Genomic DNA, 22,048 nt, shown 5'->3' on the forward strand with positions numbered 1-22,048 from the left:
AAAATGGTCACAAACAGCATGCCTTAAAACAACAGAAATTTATCCCTCTCAGTCCTGGAGGCAGAAGTTCAAGATGTTGCCAGGGCTGTGATCCCTCCCAAGGCTCTAGAAAAAGATCCTTCCTTGCCTCTCCCAGTTTCTGGTGGCCCCTGGCATTCCTTGGCTTGTGGCATTGTCCCTCCAGACTCTGCCTCTGTCTTCATATGGCTTCGCTCCCAACCCCCTATCTGTCTGTGTCTCCCATGTTCTCTTACAAGGACACTGTTTTTGCTCTTACAGCCCACCCAAATCCAGTTTGATCTTGTCTTACCTTGATTATATCTGCAGAGACTTTTTTTCTAAGGAGTATGTACAAACTTTGGGGGCTTAGGAGGAATTGAACATACGTTTTTGGGGGGAATACTATTTAATCCCCTACTCTTGTGTTACTCCCCAGGAAATCTTCTGTGTATGTGACTCCACCTTAGTGTCTGTTTTCTGGAAGACCCAGATGACCTGCTTCCTTGGCTCATCTGGAGTCCTGTATACCATGCCTCTCTGTTACATTATTCCATTTCTGCCTAAATACTTGTTTTATCTTACTAAGTTCCTTGGAAGCCACCTGTGGGCAAGTGTGTGTCCTTCTGCACAATGCCAAGTATGATCTTCCGTTTCTATGATAGAATCAGTGGTGAGAGACGTCTTGGAATCAGAATCTCAGATAAAGCAGGTTTGAATCCCACCTCATTGAGTATAAAAGCCCTGAGAACTTTACTTCTCTGTTTTTGTGATGTGTGAAGCATGATGATAATAATAATAATAAATAATATAACCATCTTTTGGGGGGTCTTTTATGAGGATTTAATGTTTCAATGGGGTGGAGTTCACTGCTGTCCCATGTACACCATTATAACTCTTTCTGTCTCTTTTTTTTTTTTTTTAAAGATTTTATTTATTTATTTGACAGAGAGAAATCACAAGTAAGCAGAGAGGCAGGCAGAGAGAGAGGAGGAAGCAGGCTCCCAGCTGAGCAGAAAGCCCGATGCGGGGCTCGAACCCAGGACCTGGGATCATGACCTGAGCCGAAGGCAGCGGCTTAACCCACTGAGCCACCCAGGCGCCCCACTCTTTCTGTCTCTTAAAGGGCTGTATATCCCCCTTGAAAAAGGAGGGGCACCACTGAAAAAGGGGAGCACATGAAGTTTTTGGAGCTCTGTAAGGCTCAGTGAGTGAATGGGAGTCCTGGACCCTCTACGGTCTTTGGGCAGCTGCGTTAGTGGAAGGTTCTGAAGATGGTGATGGAGCACGGTCACCTGGGCTCATCCTGGGTATCTGGATCTCCCTCCAATGGCTAGAATGTTGTATAGGCATTGGTTTGGCATATTCCTTGGGAAATGAAGACCGAACACTGTCTCTTTATCTTTTCACTCCTGCTAGAGTAATCCAAATCCTCCCTCAGGCAAGGTGGAGGCCTCTGACTGATGAAAAGCCTTCTGTAAGGAAGGGCACAAAGGAAAAGCACAAAGATTCATCCAAGTTCTAATCCCATTGCAGGAGCAAAGTGCGTCCCCTGCTTGGGCTTCACTTAGTAGCTCTCACGATTATCATCGTTGCTTGATCTCCCAACGTTTTTGTGCTTGTCAGGGTTGGGGCGAGGGGACACATAAACCGATGTCAAGGTTGAAATTCTGCTCACGGAGCGGATGACAAGGAAAAGAGGGTCTGCAGAAATACCGTTTCTCATCTTTCCCCCACTGGGGAGAGGGATGTCGAAGCTTCAGGCAAGCCAGGTCGTTTCTGAGGGGCTCCTGCAGTTTTGAACTCTGGGTGTGCTTTCTGGGAGATTGCAGACTGGAGTGGAAAAGGGAAAGCCAACCTAGAGGGGACTCAACCCTGTTGCGGTCTACCTGCCTGCAAGGTTATGCGAACAGAGACTGGATTCAGTTTTTAAGAGTGTGCGTAGTAGTGACATCTGAGCGCCGATAGAAAGTCTGGTTTGGTAATTCCAGAGTGTAGTGAGGGCACAGGATCCTGTTCTGAACTGTTGTCTGCCCTTCTCCCTCCTTCCTTCTCTTCCTCTCTCCTGCCTTCCCCTTAAGGCAATTCTGGTTCCCAGACATGGAGAGAAGGGGGGCGGTGAGGAGACCAGAAGCCCTGCAGGGAGGAAAGGTGCCTAATTATTGTACCGGGCACTGTTCAGAATTGGAACTTCAGGCCCCACAGCTCCTGCAAAAAACCAACCAGGCTCTGATGAAAGTTTCATGAGGTTTTCTCTTCCCTTTAAAGCCTGTTGGGACATTTTTGGCAGAGGAGAAAGGGGTAGGGTTCACCTTAATCCTTCTCTGTCCCATATTTCTGATTTAAGTGGATCGAAGCCCAAGCCTTGCAATTATCTCAAAAATAGCCCCGATAGCCATGGTGCATTTGGTGGGTTTCCTTGGCGGCGTCTAATGAAACAGCCCGGCGAGGAAGAGATAGCCTGTTGGCAGGGTGGATAGATGGCCCTGCGTCTGTTAATCTCACATTTCATCTCGGTTTAAGCAGTCTCTGAGCTCATTAATTGTGTTTCTGAGAAGGACCGGGCATTTATCTTTAAGAGCCATCTAGCTTCAGTGAGTTCATCTAGCCTAAAGAGAAGGGAAGGGACAGACCGGAGCTCTCCACTTAATTTTACTGAACAAGAAATAGATTGTCAGACAGGGTGACGGCTCTTGATCTGTTTTGCCTGATTGCCCGCCAGACAGGTGTTGCCAAGTGCTGCCCCTGCCAATGGTGCATGAGAGTGCCACCTCCCTGTGCTGTCATGGCAGTAAAGATCACCTATCTTCCCCTGACCCAGGTGGACTTCTGTCCATGCCCACATCACACGAACAAACATAAAAGAAACCGATAGAACTGCCTAATGCACACAGAGGACCTGCCTGTTTTAACAAACCCCATACACAGTATCTCAAATTTTACCACAAAGACAGAGTAAAATGACTCTTGATACCTTGCAATTTTTTTAACCATCAGGTTCCTCTGATGAATTTAAAATAGATTTTAAATGTCAATGGGTATGGGGATAGTTAGATTACACCCATGGTATGGAATTGTATGCAGCTGTTAAAAAAGGAAAAGAGATGGTTCCACGTCAGGGGTTCTTTCTGGATCTGAAAGGTCCCTCAGGGAGCCCTTGGCACCTCCTGCAATAAAGAATTATCCAATCCAAATTGTCAACAGTGCTGAAATTGAGAGACCCAACCTACATGAACTGGAAAAGTACATGGAAAAGATATTCACACTCTATGGGTAAGATTTTAAGAAGCAAAAACAAGCATGCAGGTCAATATCTACAGCTCTGATCCATTTTTTAAAGTTAAAGTATATTTGTGTGTGTGTGTGTGTGTGTGTGCGCGCGCACACACGCGCATCTCTGGGCAAGTATGTTTGTACATCTGTAGGAAGAGGCAGGAAGAACACATGTCAAAATTGCATCCATGATTATCATTTCAGGGGTGACTTTGGAGAGTGTAGGGACTTCATTTATAATTCAGAAAAGAGTGGTGGAGAAAATAATACTGATTTTGATTTATGTAAATTCAATTGACACCCTACCTTTCCAGGATCATACATCCTGCAAAATGGATTTTCACAGGGCAGCACATTGACACAAAGCACATACATTGCTTTTCAAGGGACTGTTCATGAAGCTCATCTAGATGAATGCTATAAATGAGTTTTTTATAGGAGACTCTTTCTTTTCATTGCCCCATGTCTGCCATTAATTACAGATGAGCTTGGCAATACTGGGCTTTGATTTCTTTTTTTTTTTTTTCTGGGGGCTTTGATTTCTTAAACAAAATAAAATGAAACTCTTAATATGGGGCATAAACAGATCCAAGTGGTTAAAGATGCATAAAAAGCCTTTAAAACCACTTCATGGCATACCAAGATGACCAACATCTAGAAAACAATGGCCACAAATATTCATTTTGACCAAATTGTCCTGCTGGTCTCCTTGCTTTCAGCCAAATTGTTTTCAGCAGCACAGAGACGTGTCCAGAAGCCTTTGAAGAGTCTATTATTATGCAATTATTATGCAGTAACCAGACCGGGGACAAGAGTGCAGTATAAGAGACACAGCTGCAGTGGATCAGCCAGGACTGAATGTGGGGGTAAGCAAAGGCAGGGACCCGGGCTTCAGGCTCAGTGGACTGGGAGAGCCCTGAGATGAAGGAGGTGCAGCTTGTGGCAAGAGGAGAGCTTGGCTTGGGTCCTGAAGAGGTGAAATGTCAGTGGTACTTGGAGAGAGGAGGGGACAGTCAGTTTGTGGGATCTGGAGCTAAGGGGAATAGTCAATACTAGGTGCAGACACTCAAGGGTCCTGGAGGAGATGGGAACTGGGGTCCCAAGGGGATTAGAGAGAAAGTGGTCCCAGGGAAGGGTGAGTAAGATTTGTGCAGAGGTTGCTGGTATTCCAGGAAAAGGACCTCCATAAGGAAGCACTCTGGTCAAGACAGCGGTTGAAGAAGGGAGTGAAGAGCCCCTGTGGAGGGCTCCTGCCAAGTTGGCTTCTAGGAGGAGCCGTGGTTGTCCGATAAGGCTAACTAGGTGGGCAGGGGCTTCAGGCGCAGAGGAGCAAGTAAGAGGGCAAGAAGGGGCCTTATACACTGTTCTTCAGGGTGGTAGCCTCACTTGTATTTTGTCATCTGCTCCTCCCCCAGACCATAATGCCATTGGGGGCCTTGTCCTTTGTGCTCCTTATAGTGTATCTCGGGTTGAGCTCGGTCCTGGAGGGTGCATGGAAGAAGCATAGAGAACAGAGCTTGGTTGTTTGTAAGGAGGGTAAAGGAGCAAGGGAAAGAAGGGTGAGCTTTGAATACGTTTCTGGGCCCAGGGAAGGATCTGGTTTGAAGGAGCATTTGAAGATAAGGAAGGGGAGGGGTTATTGGTGGAGGAAGGGCTGAGGACCCCAGGGGAAAGGTCTACATTCATGTCCCCTGTGTACGTAGACCTCAGGCTCAGCCTTACACTCTCCATGTGTACCTCCCTTGTAAGTTTGAGGCCAGAGACCCACCTGAGTGGCCAGGGTAGCATTCCCAAAGCTGCCCTGGCAGGCATAGGCAGGCAGGAAAAGCCCTCCTGTGTACACCTTGCAAACAGGAGAGAAAAGCCACCAGCATGCCTGGGTGTATCACCCTTTGGGCGGGGATAGGAAGAAAAGGAGCTCTTCCTTCATGTTTCCGACATCTACCCTACAGATTGCCTATTTCATAACTATAGCTCTAGCCTAGTCATACCCCCTAGCGTTTTTCTTCATGTAAATGGACTGTGCTGACTGGTCCTAGCCCATGTTCATTGTCAGTCTTTTGGTCATGGCCTTGATTGGTAATGATAATAAACGTGCTATAATGGCTCTTAACATTTAGGCCTTTGCTGAGTGCAGTCTATAATCTGGGCGTGTGGTGTCTCATTTAAACTGCATACCACCCTGTGAAGTAGAATGAGGAGTCTGACGCTCAAGGTGCTGATGGGAGGTAAGGGCTGGATGTTTCCTTGTCTAGGTGGCCAGGTCACTTGGACCTGAGACCTTGGGAAGCAGACCTTGGCCTTTTGGGTGCTGGTTGGTTCAACTCCTCGATGCGGCTTGGTAGGTCATGAAACCTCCCTGGGACCAGCCAGTGCCGAGGGGGTTATCCTCACCTGGGCAGAGTCCAGGAAAGGGATTTTCTTGTTTCTCTGTCTTGGATTCCCAGGTAGTGGTAAAGTCCACAGGCGTATGATGAAAGGCTTGATGTGAGCTTCAGGCATGGAAAAGGGCCACTTGCATTACCTTCTCACCCTTTGGGTGGGAAATCATCTTGGCCTGAAGGGTGATATCCTGGGCACAGGAGCAGGCTGGCCCTGAAATTTGCATTCCATAAAGTGTCTCTGCAACTCATCTTTTCTCTTCCGACTCAGCCAGGGCCCTTCCTGTGTTGGGAGCTGGCTCAGCATTCCGAGGATAAGGGGGGCATGTGCATAGATCAGTCCACTCCGCTGGGGCTCCTTGGTACTGTGAAAAGATACTTTGCATCTTCCTGTGGCTTCCTAACTTGCTTATTAGAAAAACACCTAAATTTATATGTCAGCCTTCAAGGCCAGATGCAATCTGGACCCTGCTTGCCTCTTTAATATCTGATTACTTCCAGCCACTTCAGCCTTCCTGTTGGCTGACCCTCTCCTATGTGTGCCTGCCCCAGGGCCTTTGTACCTGCTGTCCCTGCATTGGAAATACCTATTCCAGATATGTCTGGCTCCTTCTTGTCATTCAGTCTCAATTCCTGCTACCCCGACCCCCCCAATCTATAGTAGCAGTCCTCACTCTGTCCCCCATAACCCATTTTATCATCTTCAGACTTATCACTGTCTGATACTATCTTCATCTGTTAGTTACTTCTTACCTTCCTTATTTGCTATGTTCTCCCTCTTCTCTTTCCCACTCTACGGCAGGAACTAGTTCATTGTTATAAATGCAGAGACTATATAGCACCTGGCATGCGTTACGCACTCAATGAACATTTTTGGATTGAATAAATCAAATATTTCTCTCCAAAGAATGTAGTTATTTTGTCTAAGAGAAAAGCATAGGAAAAGCAGTTGTTGCAATGTGAAACTCAATGTTTCTTGTCTTTGTATTTTTTTTTTTTTTTAATGCAGGATTTACCGTCCCTGCCATATGACCTGGTCGAGGGTCAGGTAAGTACTCATTTGTCATGAGTTGGGATTTTTGTTCAGTCTGATGAAAATGAAGGGAGTAAAATCTCATGTACTCTATTACTGTGCTAACCCAGCCCAGCCATGTAAGGGTGTGACCAAAGAGCGGGGTGGGAATCGTCAGGGTGATAGTTTTCTTAAGCTCCCCTCCCAGTTGGAGGAGCTTCTGGGCATGACTAGAACACATGCCATCAGACACAGCACTCCAGTCCCATGCCTGACACAGACATCTATAATCAACCACAGCAGAATTCACCCCCCACCCAGAAGAGCCTCTGCCGATGGATCAGGGAATGCTGGTGACATGCTTGGCACCACTGATGTATGAACTCTAGAAGTCGGTTTTGCCAGGGTGTGGGTGGGTAAGCGGTTAGATGGCCTCTGATTAGAGATGATGAGAGTGGTTGTAAGGATGGAAGCCATGCCCTTGCCCCTGTGTCATCATTCAGCTTTGAAGGCAGAGGAAGGAAGCCACCTCCTCTGGCATCACACATTTTTATTAGCATTGGAACCACCAGAACTTGGCCATGTAAGAATATAATTGAACCAAACGGATCTATACCTTGGGGCAGTGCATTTTTTTTCCTTGATTCCGACTCCACATTATTATTGTTGCTTAATGAGGAGCTAATGTAACTTCTAATGAAGCCACATGGCCCTTGGATAGATGAAGTAAGGTTTTATTTCCCTCATGACACTGTATCCGCTCTTCAATTAAAACCTGGGAAGGAAAATTAATACCAATGTAAGAATTTTTTTTCTTCCTAAGATTAGTATCAAGATAGCGGCTTTTTATTACACATGTAAATTTCCTGTGTGGTGGGACTAGAGAGGTGCAGAGCTGGCCCATGGGCAGCCTGGAGTTGATGGAGGTGGTGAAGGAGGCTAAATCGATGGTCTCCGTCGTTTGAGTGGTGACGAGCAGGTGCTTTATGGTCCCCCGTTCCTTCTCCTGATCACAGTGTCACTGCCTGTTGGAGACCACCGCGCCCTCTGCCCCGGGCTCCTGCTGTTGGCTGCCAGTTATGGGTAGAAAAATTTGAATAAATAAAATAATTTACTGAGGCAAAATACACGTATCATGAAAGTAACCATTTCAACATGAACAATTTAGTGACATTTAGTACATTCACAACGTTGTCAACTGCTGCTTCTAAGCATTTTCGTCACCCAAAGGTAACTACGTTAGCAGTCACTCCGTGTTTCCCCTGGCCTGGCCCCTGACAACCACTAATCTACTTTCTGTCTCCGTGGATTTGTCTGTTCTGAACATCTCATGTGAATGGAATCACACATTCATATGATTCATACACACACATGTGGCCTTGCGTGATCAGTTTCTCTCACTAAGCATAACGTTTACCAGATTCATCCACATTGTGGCATGTGTTGGTACTTCATTCCCTTTATGGCCGGACAACAGTCCATCGTACGGACGTGCCACATTGGTTTATCCACTCATCTGGTGGTGGGTATTTTCGCAATTGCGAATAGTGCTGCTGTGAACAGGCATGCACAAATATTTGAACACCTGTTTTTAATTACTTTGGATAGACACCTAGGAGTAGAATTGCAGGGTCATAGAGTAATTCTGTGTTTAACTTTGTGAAGAAATGCCAAAGTGTTTCCTTCTTTTAACCAGGAAGTTGAATCTCAGCAAGGTCACTCCAGTGTTGGCTGGGATTTAAAGCCCAGGGCCCCTATTTTCAACTACCATGCTGTCCTGCAGTTGGGGGCATCATCCCTGGTTAGCACATTCTAGTCTGTGCACGGTACTGGGCAAAGCAAGCGTGGAGAGCACAGAGGATGACAGGCAGGCTCTCCTAACCTCAAGGAACCAGTTGTATCATTCTTGGCCAACCAGTGGGTTTCCTAGTTTCTGATAGACCCTCCTTTTCCATTGGGCATCTTGACTTCTAAACTTTGGAAAGTCTGTGTTGTTGCTGGGTCATTTGATTGAGTTGGCTTTTTCATAGGTTGGTTGCTGGAGTTACTCAGTTTTTCTCTCTCACTCTGTGTCTCTGGATACACATGTATGTATATAAAAATAAGGACTGACAATGTTAACTTGACAAAGTAATATCAATTCATTGGACATTAGCTGTGAGCAACACTTATATTAGCCTAAATCTCCCTGGCACCTAGACAGACTAGATCTCATCGTCCCCCTTTCTGTCATGCAGGGCAGAAGCCCAGAGGGATGAGGTGACTTACCCACAGTCACACAGCTTGTAACTGGCAGAGCTGGGATTTGAATCTCAGTCTGTGCAACTTTGCAGCCTGGATTCTTCCTCATGTGTTTGCTGGTTTCTCTAGACTCCCCCCAGGTACCACATTTTCCACACTAATGCAGTGATTGTTCCCCCCACCTTAAAAAAAAACAAAACCCTCATTACAGTTCTTGTTTTCCCAGAACCACACATCCCCAGAGCATTTTGGGGTGCTCCAAATTTCTTACTTGACCATGAGAAAATGGGAATTCCTACTGGGGCAGTGGCCTTTCTTTCTTTTTTTTTTTTTAAAGATTTTATTTATTTATTTGACAGAGAAATCACAAATAGGCAGAGGCAGGCAGAAAGAGAGAGGGAGAAACATGCTCCCTGCTCAGCAGAGAGCCCGACACAGAGCTTGATCTCAGGACCCTGAGATCCTGACCTGAGCTGAAGGCAGAGGCTTAACCCATTGAGCCACTCAGGCGCCCCGGGCAATGGCATTTCATTCGTCTTTTCCTAGTGGTTTACTAACCAGCATGTAGCAAAAACAGATTAACTGGTGTTTAGCTCAAGGTGGTAGTGGTAGGTTTTTTTTAACTGATTCTGCATCCTGGCCTTGTCAGTATGTCAGTGACTGGGGTGTGAGGTCTAGATCTCTTGTGTGGAGTTGTTCATCCTTCTTTCCATCAGAGGGATGCTCTACAAAACTGGACAGGGAAGGTCCAGGTCCTAGCTTCTGTGGCAGCTCTTCTGAGAGACTGATCCTTCTAAGGTGAGAGGGTGATGAAGGTGGCATAGGTGGGTGTGTCCCACCCGTGAGGAGTCCGTGGCTCCCTAGGCACCAAGTAGTGAAATGCTTTGCCTGGAAGATAACTTCCTGGACCCTCATTTCCTTCCCTAGGTCCCCCTCTCCTGAGGGCCATAAAGGGGGAGCTAGGGCATATGTATACCTGCTTCATGCACAAGCTTTAATGACAGTAATTCTCTGACCTTTTAAAATGGATAAATCTCCTTGGCAGTGGCGTTATTTCTAAAGCTTAGCTCAGAGTGGGCGCTGAGGCACTGGAGACATGGCCAGACCAAGGAGAAGATTGATTAGCCCTGAGGGGATCTGTTCTAGAAATCTGCCACGCCCATGGTAGTTTGGGTAGAAAAGAATGTTTTTGGCTAGAGCGTGAGTCCTCATGTCACCTCCCAGATGGATGAAAGCAGGCAGGCTGTTTCTCAGATTGCAGTGGATTTATTCCTTTGATCACCTACCTTCGTCTGTCTCCTCTGTGAGCTCTGATGGATGCTCTGTTCTCATGTCTCTGTTATTTGCCGTCACAGGGAACACAGGCCAAGAATCTTATTATCGCTGGCTGTTTAACGCCCTTCCAGCATCACCAGGTAGCATAATAACTGCGTGATCCGCTGTTCTTTCTTTTATCCTGCTTTCCTTCCTCCTCCCTTCTGAGCTTCCAACCAAGAGGTGTGGGGAGAACCTGGAGAGAAGGGTCTGGCATTTTCCAGACACCTACTGTGTGCAGGTGTACCCTCACAAGAAAGGTAGTTGTTAAACCCATTTGTGCATGGAGAGCCTCACGCTCGGAGAGGCAAATAACCATCCCAGGTCACCCAGCTCACTGAGGCCAGGACAAGGATTAAAATCTAGGCCTAACTAACCATGGAGTATTTTCTCTCTTTCTAATGCTGTCTCCAGAACAGGGAGTGGAGGTGTGAATGCTCAGAGGAGTCCTTCCCAAAACCTAGGCTCTTTACTTTTCATGATGATGCCTGTGCTCCCTGTGTGGACTGGGTCTCACCTCCTTCCATCAGCTGTTTGTAAATTCACAGCACCCTCCCTGTTAGAGAGGCTGTGACTGGCTTCCCAGGGATCATTTCCTAACAGAAGGAGTGCTCTTTTCTGCCCAGCAAGTGTCACTTCGTAATTACCAGTGTAATTAGAGCAGGATTTACCATCTGAGCCTCTCTGGAAGCAGCAAGTCAGCCTATATAGGTAGCTCTGGCTTAGAAGGGTGTATGAATATGTAAGGAACCCATGGTGTCTTCAGGGCTCGAGCAGACCCGCAGGAAGTTACCTCTCAGACTATCTAGGTAGATCTAGAGGCTTCCCATGGTTCCAAGAATAACACCCAAACACCCTGGCAGGGGATGGCTCCCAGGCATCTTTCTGCCCTGGCCTTTGCCAGCCCGCTGCTCCTGGAGGCTCTCAGATCCGATGCCCCCCTTCTTTTAGGGGCCTCTGATGACTATCCAAATTATCAGTGTCTTTCCTGCCCCAAACATGTTCTTGTCCATTGTTGTATCTTACCTTCTTCATGCCATTTACCACCATCTGAAATAGTATTCTTGTTCTCTTGTTTATTTTCTGGACTTCCTCTTACTAAAATGAAATCTCCTCAAGAACCATCCCTTGCTCACTGGTCCTCAGATGTCACGCTGGATGAAAATCATAGACCTTAGCTGATACCTTGCTACTCCTTTTAAATGCAGTCATGTTCCGTTGTTTATCACCATGACTCTTTTTAATTACTTTGTCTACTTATTCTTTTCTCCTTTGTGCCTGGAGGGAGTCTGTAAAATTCCTATTAAGGAGTATCCTATCTTTGTATTCCACTGGATCCCCAGTGCCTAGTGTGGAGTAGATTGTCAGTGCGCACGGTATGGATGGATGGACGAGTGAGGGGTGGGGTGGGTGAGTGGGTTTGGGGATGGATGGATGAATGGGTGGATGGATGGAAAAATGGGATGGATGGATGAATGAATGAATAAATGGGGTAGGTGGGTGGGTGAGTGGATGGATTGATAGATGGATAAATGGGCAAGTCTGGTTGAATTTTCCTGAGATACCCCTTGGACACTTGGAGTAGTGTGCTATCTATCTTACAAACCTTATTTTGCATTTCAGGAGCCTTGGGTACTTTATTTGGATGGGTTGGTTAGGGTCTCCCAGAACTACTGTATTTCTGTCCATTTCTCTCTGGAAATTGGTCAGCGTTTGAGCCCTTGTCATTTGACTCACAAAGACTGTTTATTGAGTAGCATTGGTTATGGATTGAAACTTTTATGAATATAAATCGCCATGTTGAGCTTCATTAATGATTTCTGCCTTGGGATTTTCTGAAATCAGTGTTGGTTTATCTCTCTTTCTCTCTGGTTCCCATGGACCTGGGCACATCCTTTTGTTGTTCCTCTTTTTCATTTCTTTTTGTTGGAGGTATCTCTTGGAAGTAGACTATGGATGGATCTTGTTTATTCACCCACTCTGAGAGTCCTAGTCTTTTAATAGTGGAATTCAGTGTATTGTCATAATATATATGTTTGATCTGCTGTCATTTAAAAAAATTCCTTAAAAAGAACTTTTGTTGCTGCTTCATTTATTTTCTCTCTTCTTGGCTCTGCGGATTCTGTTTGATTTGCTTTTATCTTACGTGCTGTTTTGGAAGGTAGGGAAGGTAGTTATTAATTCTACATGTGGCTGCCCTTCACTTCATTGAAAAAGATGGTGTAACCCTTGTTTCTCTAATAGTCAAAGTCAAGAATGAAATCGCATTTTTGGACTCTATCCATGTAAGATGGGGAAATCGAGCTCACCTGTATTTTGCATTTCCCTGCACCTTCTTCCATCTTCACAGCCTTTGGCACCATAATGGAGACCTTCAGAGCCAGTTTAATGTCCCTAAGTTATAATTTTGACATCGTCATAGTAATGGGTAGTGCTTGTGGAGGAGTTACATATTAACAGGCACTATGATAAGCACTAGGTACAGAACTTCTCACCTTATTCTTCTTGACAATCCAAGGAGGAACTATCCTTTGACTTCACTTTTTTTTTTTTTTAAAGATTTTTTATTTATTTATTTGACAGAGATCACAAGCAGGCAGAGAGGCAGGCAGAGAGAGAGGAGGAAGCAGGCTCTCCGCCGAGCAGAGAGCCCGATGCGGGGCTCGATCCCAGGACCCTGAGATCATGACCTGAGCCGAAGGCAGAGGCTTAACCCGCTGAGCCACCCAGGCGCCCTTGACTTCACTTTTAGATGGTGAAAGTGAGTCTTTGGGGTGTTGTAACTTGCCTGAGGTCACACATTCCAGTAGGTGGCAGAGCCATTAGTGCTTGGAACTGATTCTAGCTCTTAACCACGGCTGTTTTGTTCACTGTCAGAAATGACTGCTGCCATCCGTAGGAGGCTTTGGAAATGTATTTACATCCAGCAGCCCATCAGGGCTCTTACCTGCTCTGTTTCCACCCACAGCGCTCCCTTCTTGAATTAGATTTATGTTATCGACCTCAGACTTCTAGACCAGCACCACCCACATTTCGGTGTGCCAAGAGAACTCCTGGGGGTGCTTGTTAAAATGCAGAATCTGATTCGGGAAGTCTGGAGTGAGGCCCGAGATCATGCATTTCTTATAAGCTCCACGGGGATGCTAATGCTGCCAGTCTGAATGCCTTTCTGTGGTAGCAAGATTCTGGATTACTCCAGAACCTAGTCACTCTGCTTAATTGGCCTTTTTTTATTTGTGCTCTTCTAGTTCATTACTCTTTAATGCAGTGGTTAAGCAAATGGACCCTGAAGACGACCGCCTTGATTCAAATCCCAGCCCTGCTACTGTCTCACTGGGATAACAGTACCTTTCTCACCAGATTGTTTAAGCAAAGTGAGATAAATGAAGTGTTTAGAACAGTGTCTGGCACATGCTGAGGGCAAGATTCATGCTTGGTATTGTTATTGGCTTCACTGAGGATTTGCTGCCTCCTTCCCTGCTCTCCCAGCTCTTTTCTTTCGGCTTTTGGGGAATTCTGCAGACCCAGCCCTTAATCTCTAGGTTTTTCCTATTTCCTCTACATGAATGCTTTCCTCAAGATGTTTGGGTCTCGCCTCTTCCATGCAGTCCTCCTATTTAACCTTTCTTTGTCTAATTCCCCCAGCCGGTCTTAAAAATTTTTTTGCCTCTCCACCTAGCTGCAAGAGTCCATATTGAACTTTTGTAACTGACACTTTCATGTATGTCGATTTGAAAAATAAACTTTGATTGGCCATCTGGGATTGGGGGCAAGACCCCTGGAGAGAATTTGAGTAAAAGGAGAGTGCTGCTGTTGAGCTACCTGTGGGACTGTTCTTGCTGGGTTGGTTGCATAAGCTTAGATTCAAGAGAGAATCGGTTAGGATCAGAGAGGCTTAGAGGCCCTTGCGTGGGGAGAGCAAAGGAAGAAGAGAGAAGACAAACAATTGTCATCTGAAGGAAAATTTTGGAGAAGGATCAGACATTTCTGAAGGAAATTGTCAGGAAGTTCTGCACCATTACGTATGTACCACATTTTCCTCTGTCCCATCAACCTCTGAGCTGTTCAGCAAAATGTCCGTTTCCTGCTTGTGTTTTGTGGTATTGGCTTGGTTTGAGGGGATGGTTGTGAAGTTCCAGGTATGGTCTCATGGTGGGTGTGGCAGGGGTCAGGTTGATGTGTTGGCAGTTCGTCTACACTGAGGTGGGGCTCAGATATTAGTATTTTTGAAAACTTCCCAGGTGATGTCAATATACAGCTAAGGTTGGGGACCACTCACTTCCAGCTTTGTGCCTCATAGTCATTGTGTAGGGTGCTTATGGAGTTAAGACCCTAAAGCCATTTTTTACAAAGGTGGTGGTCATGTTATAGTGCTCATGTAAATTTGGGAAACAAAGCTAATTTGGTTTCTTTAATATGTTGATAAAATGTTTTGACCATAAAATCTTTTTTGAGGAATCTCTCTTAACATGTGGGTACTTGATACCTACTTTTCATCTGCAGGTCCTAGAGCCAATTTCTACTAAAAAGTTCCACTAGATACCCTTACATTGGTGGATTTGATGATTATGATGGGTACTGGTGAAGTAGATAGTGAATTTGATTATGATCTTCTCAAGACCAAGCAAAGACTTAAAGGACTAGGAAGGAAATGCTCAGCCCCACCTCCTGGGGACAGGCTGTCTTCTCTACCAGGTGGCCCAGACTGTCATTTCCATTCTGGGCAATGATCTTACTTTGCATAAGTGATTGAAGTAATTGCACTGGCTGTTTCTCTTAATCTATAAGATTCTGAGTAGGAATGTGACAACTAATGGAGTTAGTTCTGATTTTCTCTAAATTGTTTTTGAGTCCCAGTCACTGTCTTTTTGGCTCATCCCAGTTACAAGCTCCATATCAGGTAGCCCTAGCACATGCTATCCAAACTCTCACCTCCTCTGATGGACTTGTGTGTCAGGGCGAAATCCTTATGGCTCCTTCTCTTGTGGATGCTTCACATTTTCTGATTGCGGAGAAGGCTCTCTAGAGACCTGTACAATGATGTGTCGCATCACTGAAAGGCATTTCTGGCTCAAGTACTCCTGTCTTTCCCAGCCATTCAGGTATGACTTTTTGCCAGCTCAGGTAGACAGGATGTGTTGGAGGGCTCACCTCACCCAACCTCCAATGTGCTTCTCCTTGCTTCTCACTGCATATCCCAGTGGCTAGCCTAGCCTACCCACTTTCAGGTGACCATTCTTTTTTTTTTCTTCTTTGCTTCAACTAAGTAGGAAGAGAGCAAGGAATGCATAAGCCATAGAACTGAAATTCTGTATCTCCCACCTCCCTCGGAGGAGCAGGTGACAGAAGAGGCAACCAAACATTCCCGATTCCACAGCCAAATGTTACCCTTTCCCTGGGGGCTCAGCTTGACGGAGTAAATTTCAGAGCCTTGGCATTTTTTCATCCCAATTTAGGTTAGACTAGCAAAGGGAGTTTGATTTCTAAAAGTGGGGCAGTATTCACACTGTCTGACCAGAGCAGACAGAGGGTTGGAGTAGGCCACCAGAGAGAGGGAAGGCTTAGCATTTATGGGGTTGTATGTTTCTGGCAGCCGAGTTCCTGGTGTGCCTTCCAGTCAGTAATGGATGATAAGTGTGCAGTTATTTAATTTGGAGTCAGAGCAGCAGTATTATCAATTACCTGGAACATCTGAAGCTCTAGAAAAAAAAAACCTTGCATGAAGAAATATGTCTGTAGCAAATCATCGAGCATTTAAAGTCAAACACACATGGAACATATGTGAAGTAATTCTCATTGGTGTTATGACTGCAGGATTAGAGGTGCTAGTCAGCTCTGAGATGCCAGCCCCAGACTCAGGTGTGCGGAAGGAGGGATGGATGGAGCATATCTGCTTCTCTCCAGATCCACTTTCTGCTCTTCTCTATCCTGCACTGTGTCTTGGGAAACTTCCCTGGGTAGACCATAGCACCAAGCTCCCTTGTCGACTGGCTTCTGGTTGGGTTTAGGTGATAGGGAGTCACAACAGGTTATAGGAAAAAGGAGAGTGCAAGGCATTTATAGACCCTGCTTCCTTCTGTGGGCTGCTGCTTTCCTAAACTAAGATCTCAGGCAACCCTCTCTGTCTATATTCAGATTCAGACATGGTGGTAGAACACGGATTCCTACTGTTACTAGCCCCAGAGCACTGTATTATCTTTTGTGGTTCTCCTACCCCCTACCCACACTCTTATAAATAGTCCCTTTATTAAATTCCTCTCAAATTATCCTGAGTGTGCCATCTGTTCCTTCCTGGGACCCTGGCTCATAGAATGGAGAAGACATTCAATCACATAAGAACAGAGTCACACTTTAAGTACCATCTTTTCAGAGAGACCTCCCTGATCCCCATTATTCTCTATTAGAGCCTTTGTTTGATTTCCTTTATGATACTTGTTAAAGCTTGGTGCTGTCATGTGCTTCATTTCTTGGTGTGTTTATTGCTCATCTCCCCTTCTAAAACAAGGATGGTCAGCACTTGTCAGAAGCTGGGTGACTTGCCCAAGACCACACAGCTAGAAGAGGGTAGAGATGTAACTTGAACCTAGGTCTGATTCCAGAGTACTTCCTCCCAGAGCTGTGTGCAGAGTCTGAGCTTCAAGTGAAGTACTGTCCCGCTAGAGTATCTGTTACCTGTTTTCATGGTGGACAGAGAAAGCTTGGGTTTCCTAAAACATTCCTTGAACCCAAAACTGCTTCCTCTTTTCCATCAGGCATTTTGCCCTGAAACAGAGAGTGGTCCTGAGCATTCTGGGTCCTTCCCTTTGTTTCCCACTCTCCATCCTCCGTCTCAGCCACCAGGAAGTCAGGACCTTGACCCTAGTCCACAGGCCCTTCTTTCTCTACTCAGAGATGGTTACTGTGCTCAGGCCTGCTGGGCTGTGGGGCCACTCAGATGCTCAGGTGGCAGGATTCTTCTCAGAGATGGGAGCTATCTCACGTTCACAGAGTGGCTTGTGGTCTGGATTTTCTTTCAGTGGGAGACACACAAAAGAAATCCCTGCTGAGCTCTGTGGAATCGCTAATGATGTGTGTTGAAGTGGTTGACCATAGGTTGAAGCTGATGGGGGATTTTCTCCTAATCTCTCTCTAAGGCCTCAAGGAAGGGGAGATAAAACACACACACCTGTTATACATCCATAAACACTTCACCCATCTATACCTCATGTGTAGATATAAAACAACTTCCACACTTTTCTTTCTCCAAAGTACAGACAAGTACAAAGAAAACAAAAATTCCACGATCCCATCACCTAGACAACCCCTGCTGACATTGCAAATGCACCTAATTGGCCAATTCAAATGGTACAGGAAGGTTCAAATGCCGCATACCCCCATCCCTCAGCCCAGTCCTAATTCCCAATGGCTTTGTGAATTCCTTCTGGAAAAATAATCTATGGCTCTGCTAGTGTGTGGCTGTGTATATACAGCCTTAAACATTGATATCAAAGTGGTCACACACAACACATTCTTTGGTGACTTGACTGTTCTTTTATTTTGGAGCTCTGTCCATAGCAGCACAAATATAGTTTTATTCCTTTCTCCGCGATGGCTGCATAATAAGTCATGATATGGATGTCGCATGATTTGTTTGATCTTGACAGCTTGTTTCCAGTGTTTGCTCTTAGAAGCAATATTTCAGTGAACATCACTGTGCACATATCACGTCATATTTTTCAAGGAAATCTATGTAGAATATATCCCTGATGGTAGAACAGCTCTCTCGAAGGACTGAACGTTTAAGATTTCAATAGATATTGCTAAATTAACCTTCATGATGGTTGTAGTCCTATACATGATCACATCATTGAATACCAGCCCATGGCACCCCACACAAGTGTATTCTAAAATATTCAAAGAGTCTCAGTGATGGGAGTGGGGCACTTCGTTTGTTCTTCTTCACATTCACACGGGTGCACACAGCCTCTGTGGTGGCACTTTTCATGTCGAGTTGAGTTTTCTTTCCTGGCCCCATTAAACTGGTGCCACCTAAGGCAAGATCAGGGTCTTAAATTCAGCATCTGTAACCAACACAGTGGCCACCTTATAGCTGACATCCATACATGTTTTCTTAAATCTTTTCACTATTCTGTCTCATAGTACAACTGCCATGGAAACACAATCTCGGCTCTCAAGGATATGATTACCACCCAACTGTGTGTATTTCTTCTTGGTCATGGACATTTGCTATGTCCTGGGAAAGGAAGATACCGTGTACCTTACTTGGACTACAATTGCTAGGTTAGGCTTTGTTTTACTTTGCTCAAGCGGCCTTAAGAAACTCACCAGAGATTGGGGGTGGATTAAATACCAGAATTTCTTAAATTTTCTTAATTTTAGAGACTGGAATTCTTTTTTTTTTTTTAATAATTTTTTAAATTTTTTATAAACATATAATGTATTATTAGCCCCAGGGGTACAGGTCTGTGAATTGCCAGGTTTACACACTTCATAGCACTCACCATAGGACGTACCCTCCCCAGTGTCCATAACCCAACTACACTCTCCCTGCCCCCCTTCCCCTGGCAACTCTCAGTTTGTTTTGTGAGATTAAGAGTCTCTTATGGTTTGTCTCCCTCCCGATCCCATCTTGTTTCATTTATTCTTTTAGAGGCTGGAATTCTTGAGGTTAAGACTTGCAGGGTTGTCCTCTTCTGAGGCCCCTGTCCTTGGCTTGTAGAGGGCTGTCTTTGCCTAGTGTCTTTCCTCTGTTTCAGTGTCCTAATCTCTCTAAAGAGGACACCAGTCAAATTGGATTAGGGCCCACCCTAATCACCTCATTTAATATCACCTCTGTAAAAACCCATCTCCAGGGATGCCTGGGTGGCTCGGTTGATTAAAAATCTGCTTTTGGCACAGGTCCTTGATCCCGGGGTCCTTGGATCAAGTTTTGTGTTGGATTCCTTGCTCAGTGGGGATCCCACTTCTTCCTCTTCCTGCCGCTCCTCCTGCTTGTCCTTTGTCTCTCTCTCTGTCTGACAAATAAATAAAATCTTAAAAAACCCTCTCCAAATAGTCACATTCTGAGGTACTGGGAGCTAGGACTATAATGTGTGATTTTTTGAGGGGCACAACTCAGCCCATAACAGCCCTTCTTTTAGATACTGATGACAGGGACCCCTGTCCCAGTGAGGATCCTACACTAGCAACTTTCACTTTGAGTCACCATCACAAAGACTTTTCCATTATCTTTCAGAGATCCAGGACTTAGAAGCTTCTTGGTCCACGTGAGCCATAAAGTGTCAGGGGCATGACAGTGTGGGCTTTATTTCTCAGGCTGTGGACACAGATGACTTTCTTAGGCCTAGTACTCTCGTGTGCTAGAAGAGTCTTCTACTCCATTCTGTACTTGGAAATAAGGAATTTGCTTCCAGGCGGAGGAGATGATGGGCAGATGTGTGTTTGGTTGTTTCTCTTGTCTCTTGGATCCTAGCCAGGGCTGGCTGGTGAGGTGTGACTTGTCGTGGGCAAAGCCCGTGGAGGAAAGGGAGCCAGGGCTGCTGACAAAACTAAGCATGTGAGCCAGGAAGGAAGACAAAGCAGGCACTTGGTTCAAATCTAATTGTCCACGCTAACCCTGATGGATTATAAGCAGTGCTTGACGTGCTATGTGCACCCAGAACCTGAGACCACACCCAGGTTCATAAAGAAAGAATGCCTTGATTGATACAGGATGCTGGCCAAGGGCACAGGGAACAGTTTGGGGCATGTGTGCCATTCCTGCTTCTAAATGTGCCACTGCTGTGCATGAACAAGGTCGTCTTGTGCTACCCTTCCAGAAGCTTCTGGCTTTTCCTGCAGCTTTGGCCTTAGTTTGCTTCCTGGATAGAGGGATATTTTCAGGGTCCTGAAGGGCAAACAAAAAGGTGATAATCATTGATCTTTGGAGGCTGTAAGTAGCTTGTGGAGCAGAAGACCATTTTCTGATCCCTTGCTTTTGAAATCCCTCTGAGAGGTGACCCAGTAGAGCACATACATCCTATTATCACAGTCAACAAAACTGGTCACATGTAAGTGTCACAGAGGTACTAGCCCCAGAACAGCCTTCATGTCTGGGACCCAGTATAGGGAAATTCTTAAAATAGTTTACAAAGCATGATTGGGGGAAGTGATGAAAATGCACTCATTGTAGAGTTGGAGGCCCTTTATGATTTGGGCTTCTGCAGTGGGATATAGCCCCCCCTTTTTCTGAGTCATTCTAGAAGCACCAATAGCAGGGTGGCAAGCGTGATGTATGTGCCAGTAATGCTATTGGCAGACATCATTAGTCCATCAGGATGCACTTGGTTTCTGCTGGTCTGTGATCACCATTCTTTGCCAGGCCTAGCTCCAGATGCCCCTAGAGGAAGCCTTGCTTGATTAATCCCACAAGACATGCTGGCCCCAACTCCTCCCCCACCCCTCAGTTTATAACACAGTGGAGTTGTTTTAGATTTCCAAGGCTCCTTCTGATCTAATTGTCTCCAGTTTCCACACCCTTCAGATTTCATCTCGGAGACTGACAGCTTCTTGCCTGTATGGTTGTCCTGGCTGTCAGGCTCCATGTTTTGTTGTGTGAAATACTGTGAAACTCTCTACTTCTGAATATGCCAATTTGTCTTTCATAATGCTCCAGACAGGATTAGAGCAGAAGTTTGCCTTCTGATCTGCTGATAAAGCAAAGGCCTACTGCGTGAATACAAATATGGGTGAGCTTATCAGTTATCTACTGCTGAGTAACAAATTACCCCCCAAACTTAGCAACTTAAAATAACAAACATTTACTGTCGCATGGTTTCTTTGGATCAGGAGTTGCACACTGGCTTAGCTGATGTTCTGCCTCAGGATCTCTCTGGAGTTAGGATGCCAGCTGGAACTGTAGTCCCCTGGGAGCTTGGCTGGGGAGGACCCCTTTCTAGACTCACACATGAGACTGGTTGGGCTGAGAGCCTCAGGTCTTCCCTGGCTGCAGGCTGGAGACGTGAGTTCCTCGACACATGGGCCTCTCCAGAGGGCAGCTCATAGATTATCAGCTTTCCTTAGAGCAAATAACTGAGAGAGGACGCCAAGAAAGAAGGTGCAGGTTTTTGTAGCCGAACCTTGGAAGTGACATCTCATTTCTTCTCTTGTATCCCTTTCATTAGTAGCAAATCAGTAAGTTCAGCCCAGACTTGAAGGGATTGTACAAGGGTGTGAATACCAGGAGGTGGGGATCCTTTGGGACCGTCTTAGAAGTTTCCTACTGTAATCAGAGTATAAAATGAAGTGGTTGGTAATAATGATGTTATTACAGAAATTAAGTGCATATCAAATGCTCAGTACCATAATCAGAGACTTACATGGATTTTATGATTGATCCCTCAGTATAACACAAGGAGGCAGGTGCCACTGTCTCCATTTCATAGATAAAGAAATTGAGACTTATAGAAGCTAAGTAACTTGCTCAGGATGTCTGACTCTGGAACCCAGGTTTTTGACCAGGTGGCCCTGTTGCCTTTGAACTACTGTGAGGGGTTTTCTTAGATACTGTCAAGAGCTTCAGAAGGGATTGTGCCCTCCGGGGGAACACAAGAATGAAGAAGGGGTTGAGGACAGACCTAGAATTGTGGTCATGTGGCTTTTCTGTCACTTAACACTGTAACCTTATGGATGTCGTTTCCTCTTGGACCTCATTTTCTCTCTCTGGAAAGTGGAGATGATCATGGTTCCTACATCCTAAGATTTTTTTTGAGAATTTAAAGAGGCAGCACAAAGTTCCCAGTTCCTAGTAGGAATTCCTTATGAGCTAGTTTTGCCTTCTCCCTGTTTCCTG

At 45.5% G+C, this 22,048-nt stretch overlaps 1 protein-coding gene across 5 annotated transcripts in view; it reads left to right on the forward strand.

Moving 5' to 3' along the window:
* RBFOX1 (RNA binding fox-1 homolog 1) overlaps positions 1-22,048 on the forward strand; it is a 2,072,285-nt gene that overhangs the window by 179,013 nt on the left and 1,871,224 nt on the right. For all 5 annotated transcript variants that reach the window (XM_047713056.1, XM_047713053.1, XM_047713055.1 and 2 more), the window contains exon 2: positions 6,661-6,699. In XM_047713056.1, the coding sequence (XP_047569012.1) occupies positions 6,661-6,699 (39 nt within the window). The remainder of the gene's footprint in view (positions 1-6,660; positions 6,700-22,048) is intronic.

The sequence above is a fragment of the Lutra lutra genome, chromosome 18 (assembly GCF_902655055.1).
Source record: "Lutra lutra chromosome 18, mLutLut1.2, whole genome shotgun sequence".
In the NCBI taxonomy this organism is placed as follows: domain Eukaryota; kingdom Metazoa; phylum Chordata; class Mammalia; order Carnivora; family Mustelidae; genus Lutra; species Lutra lutra.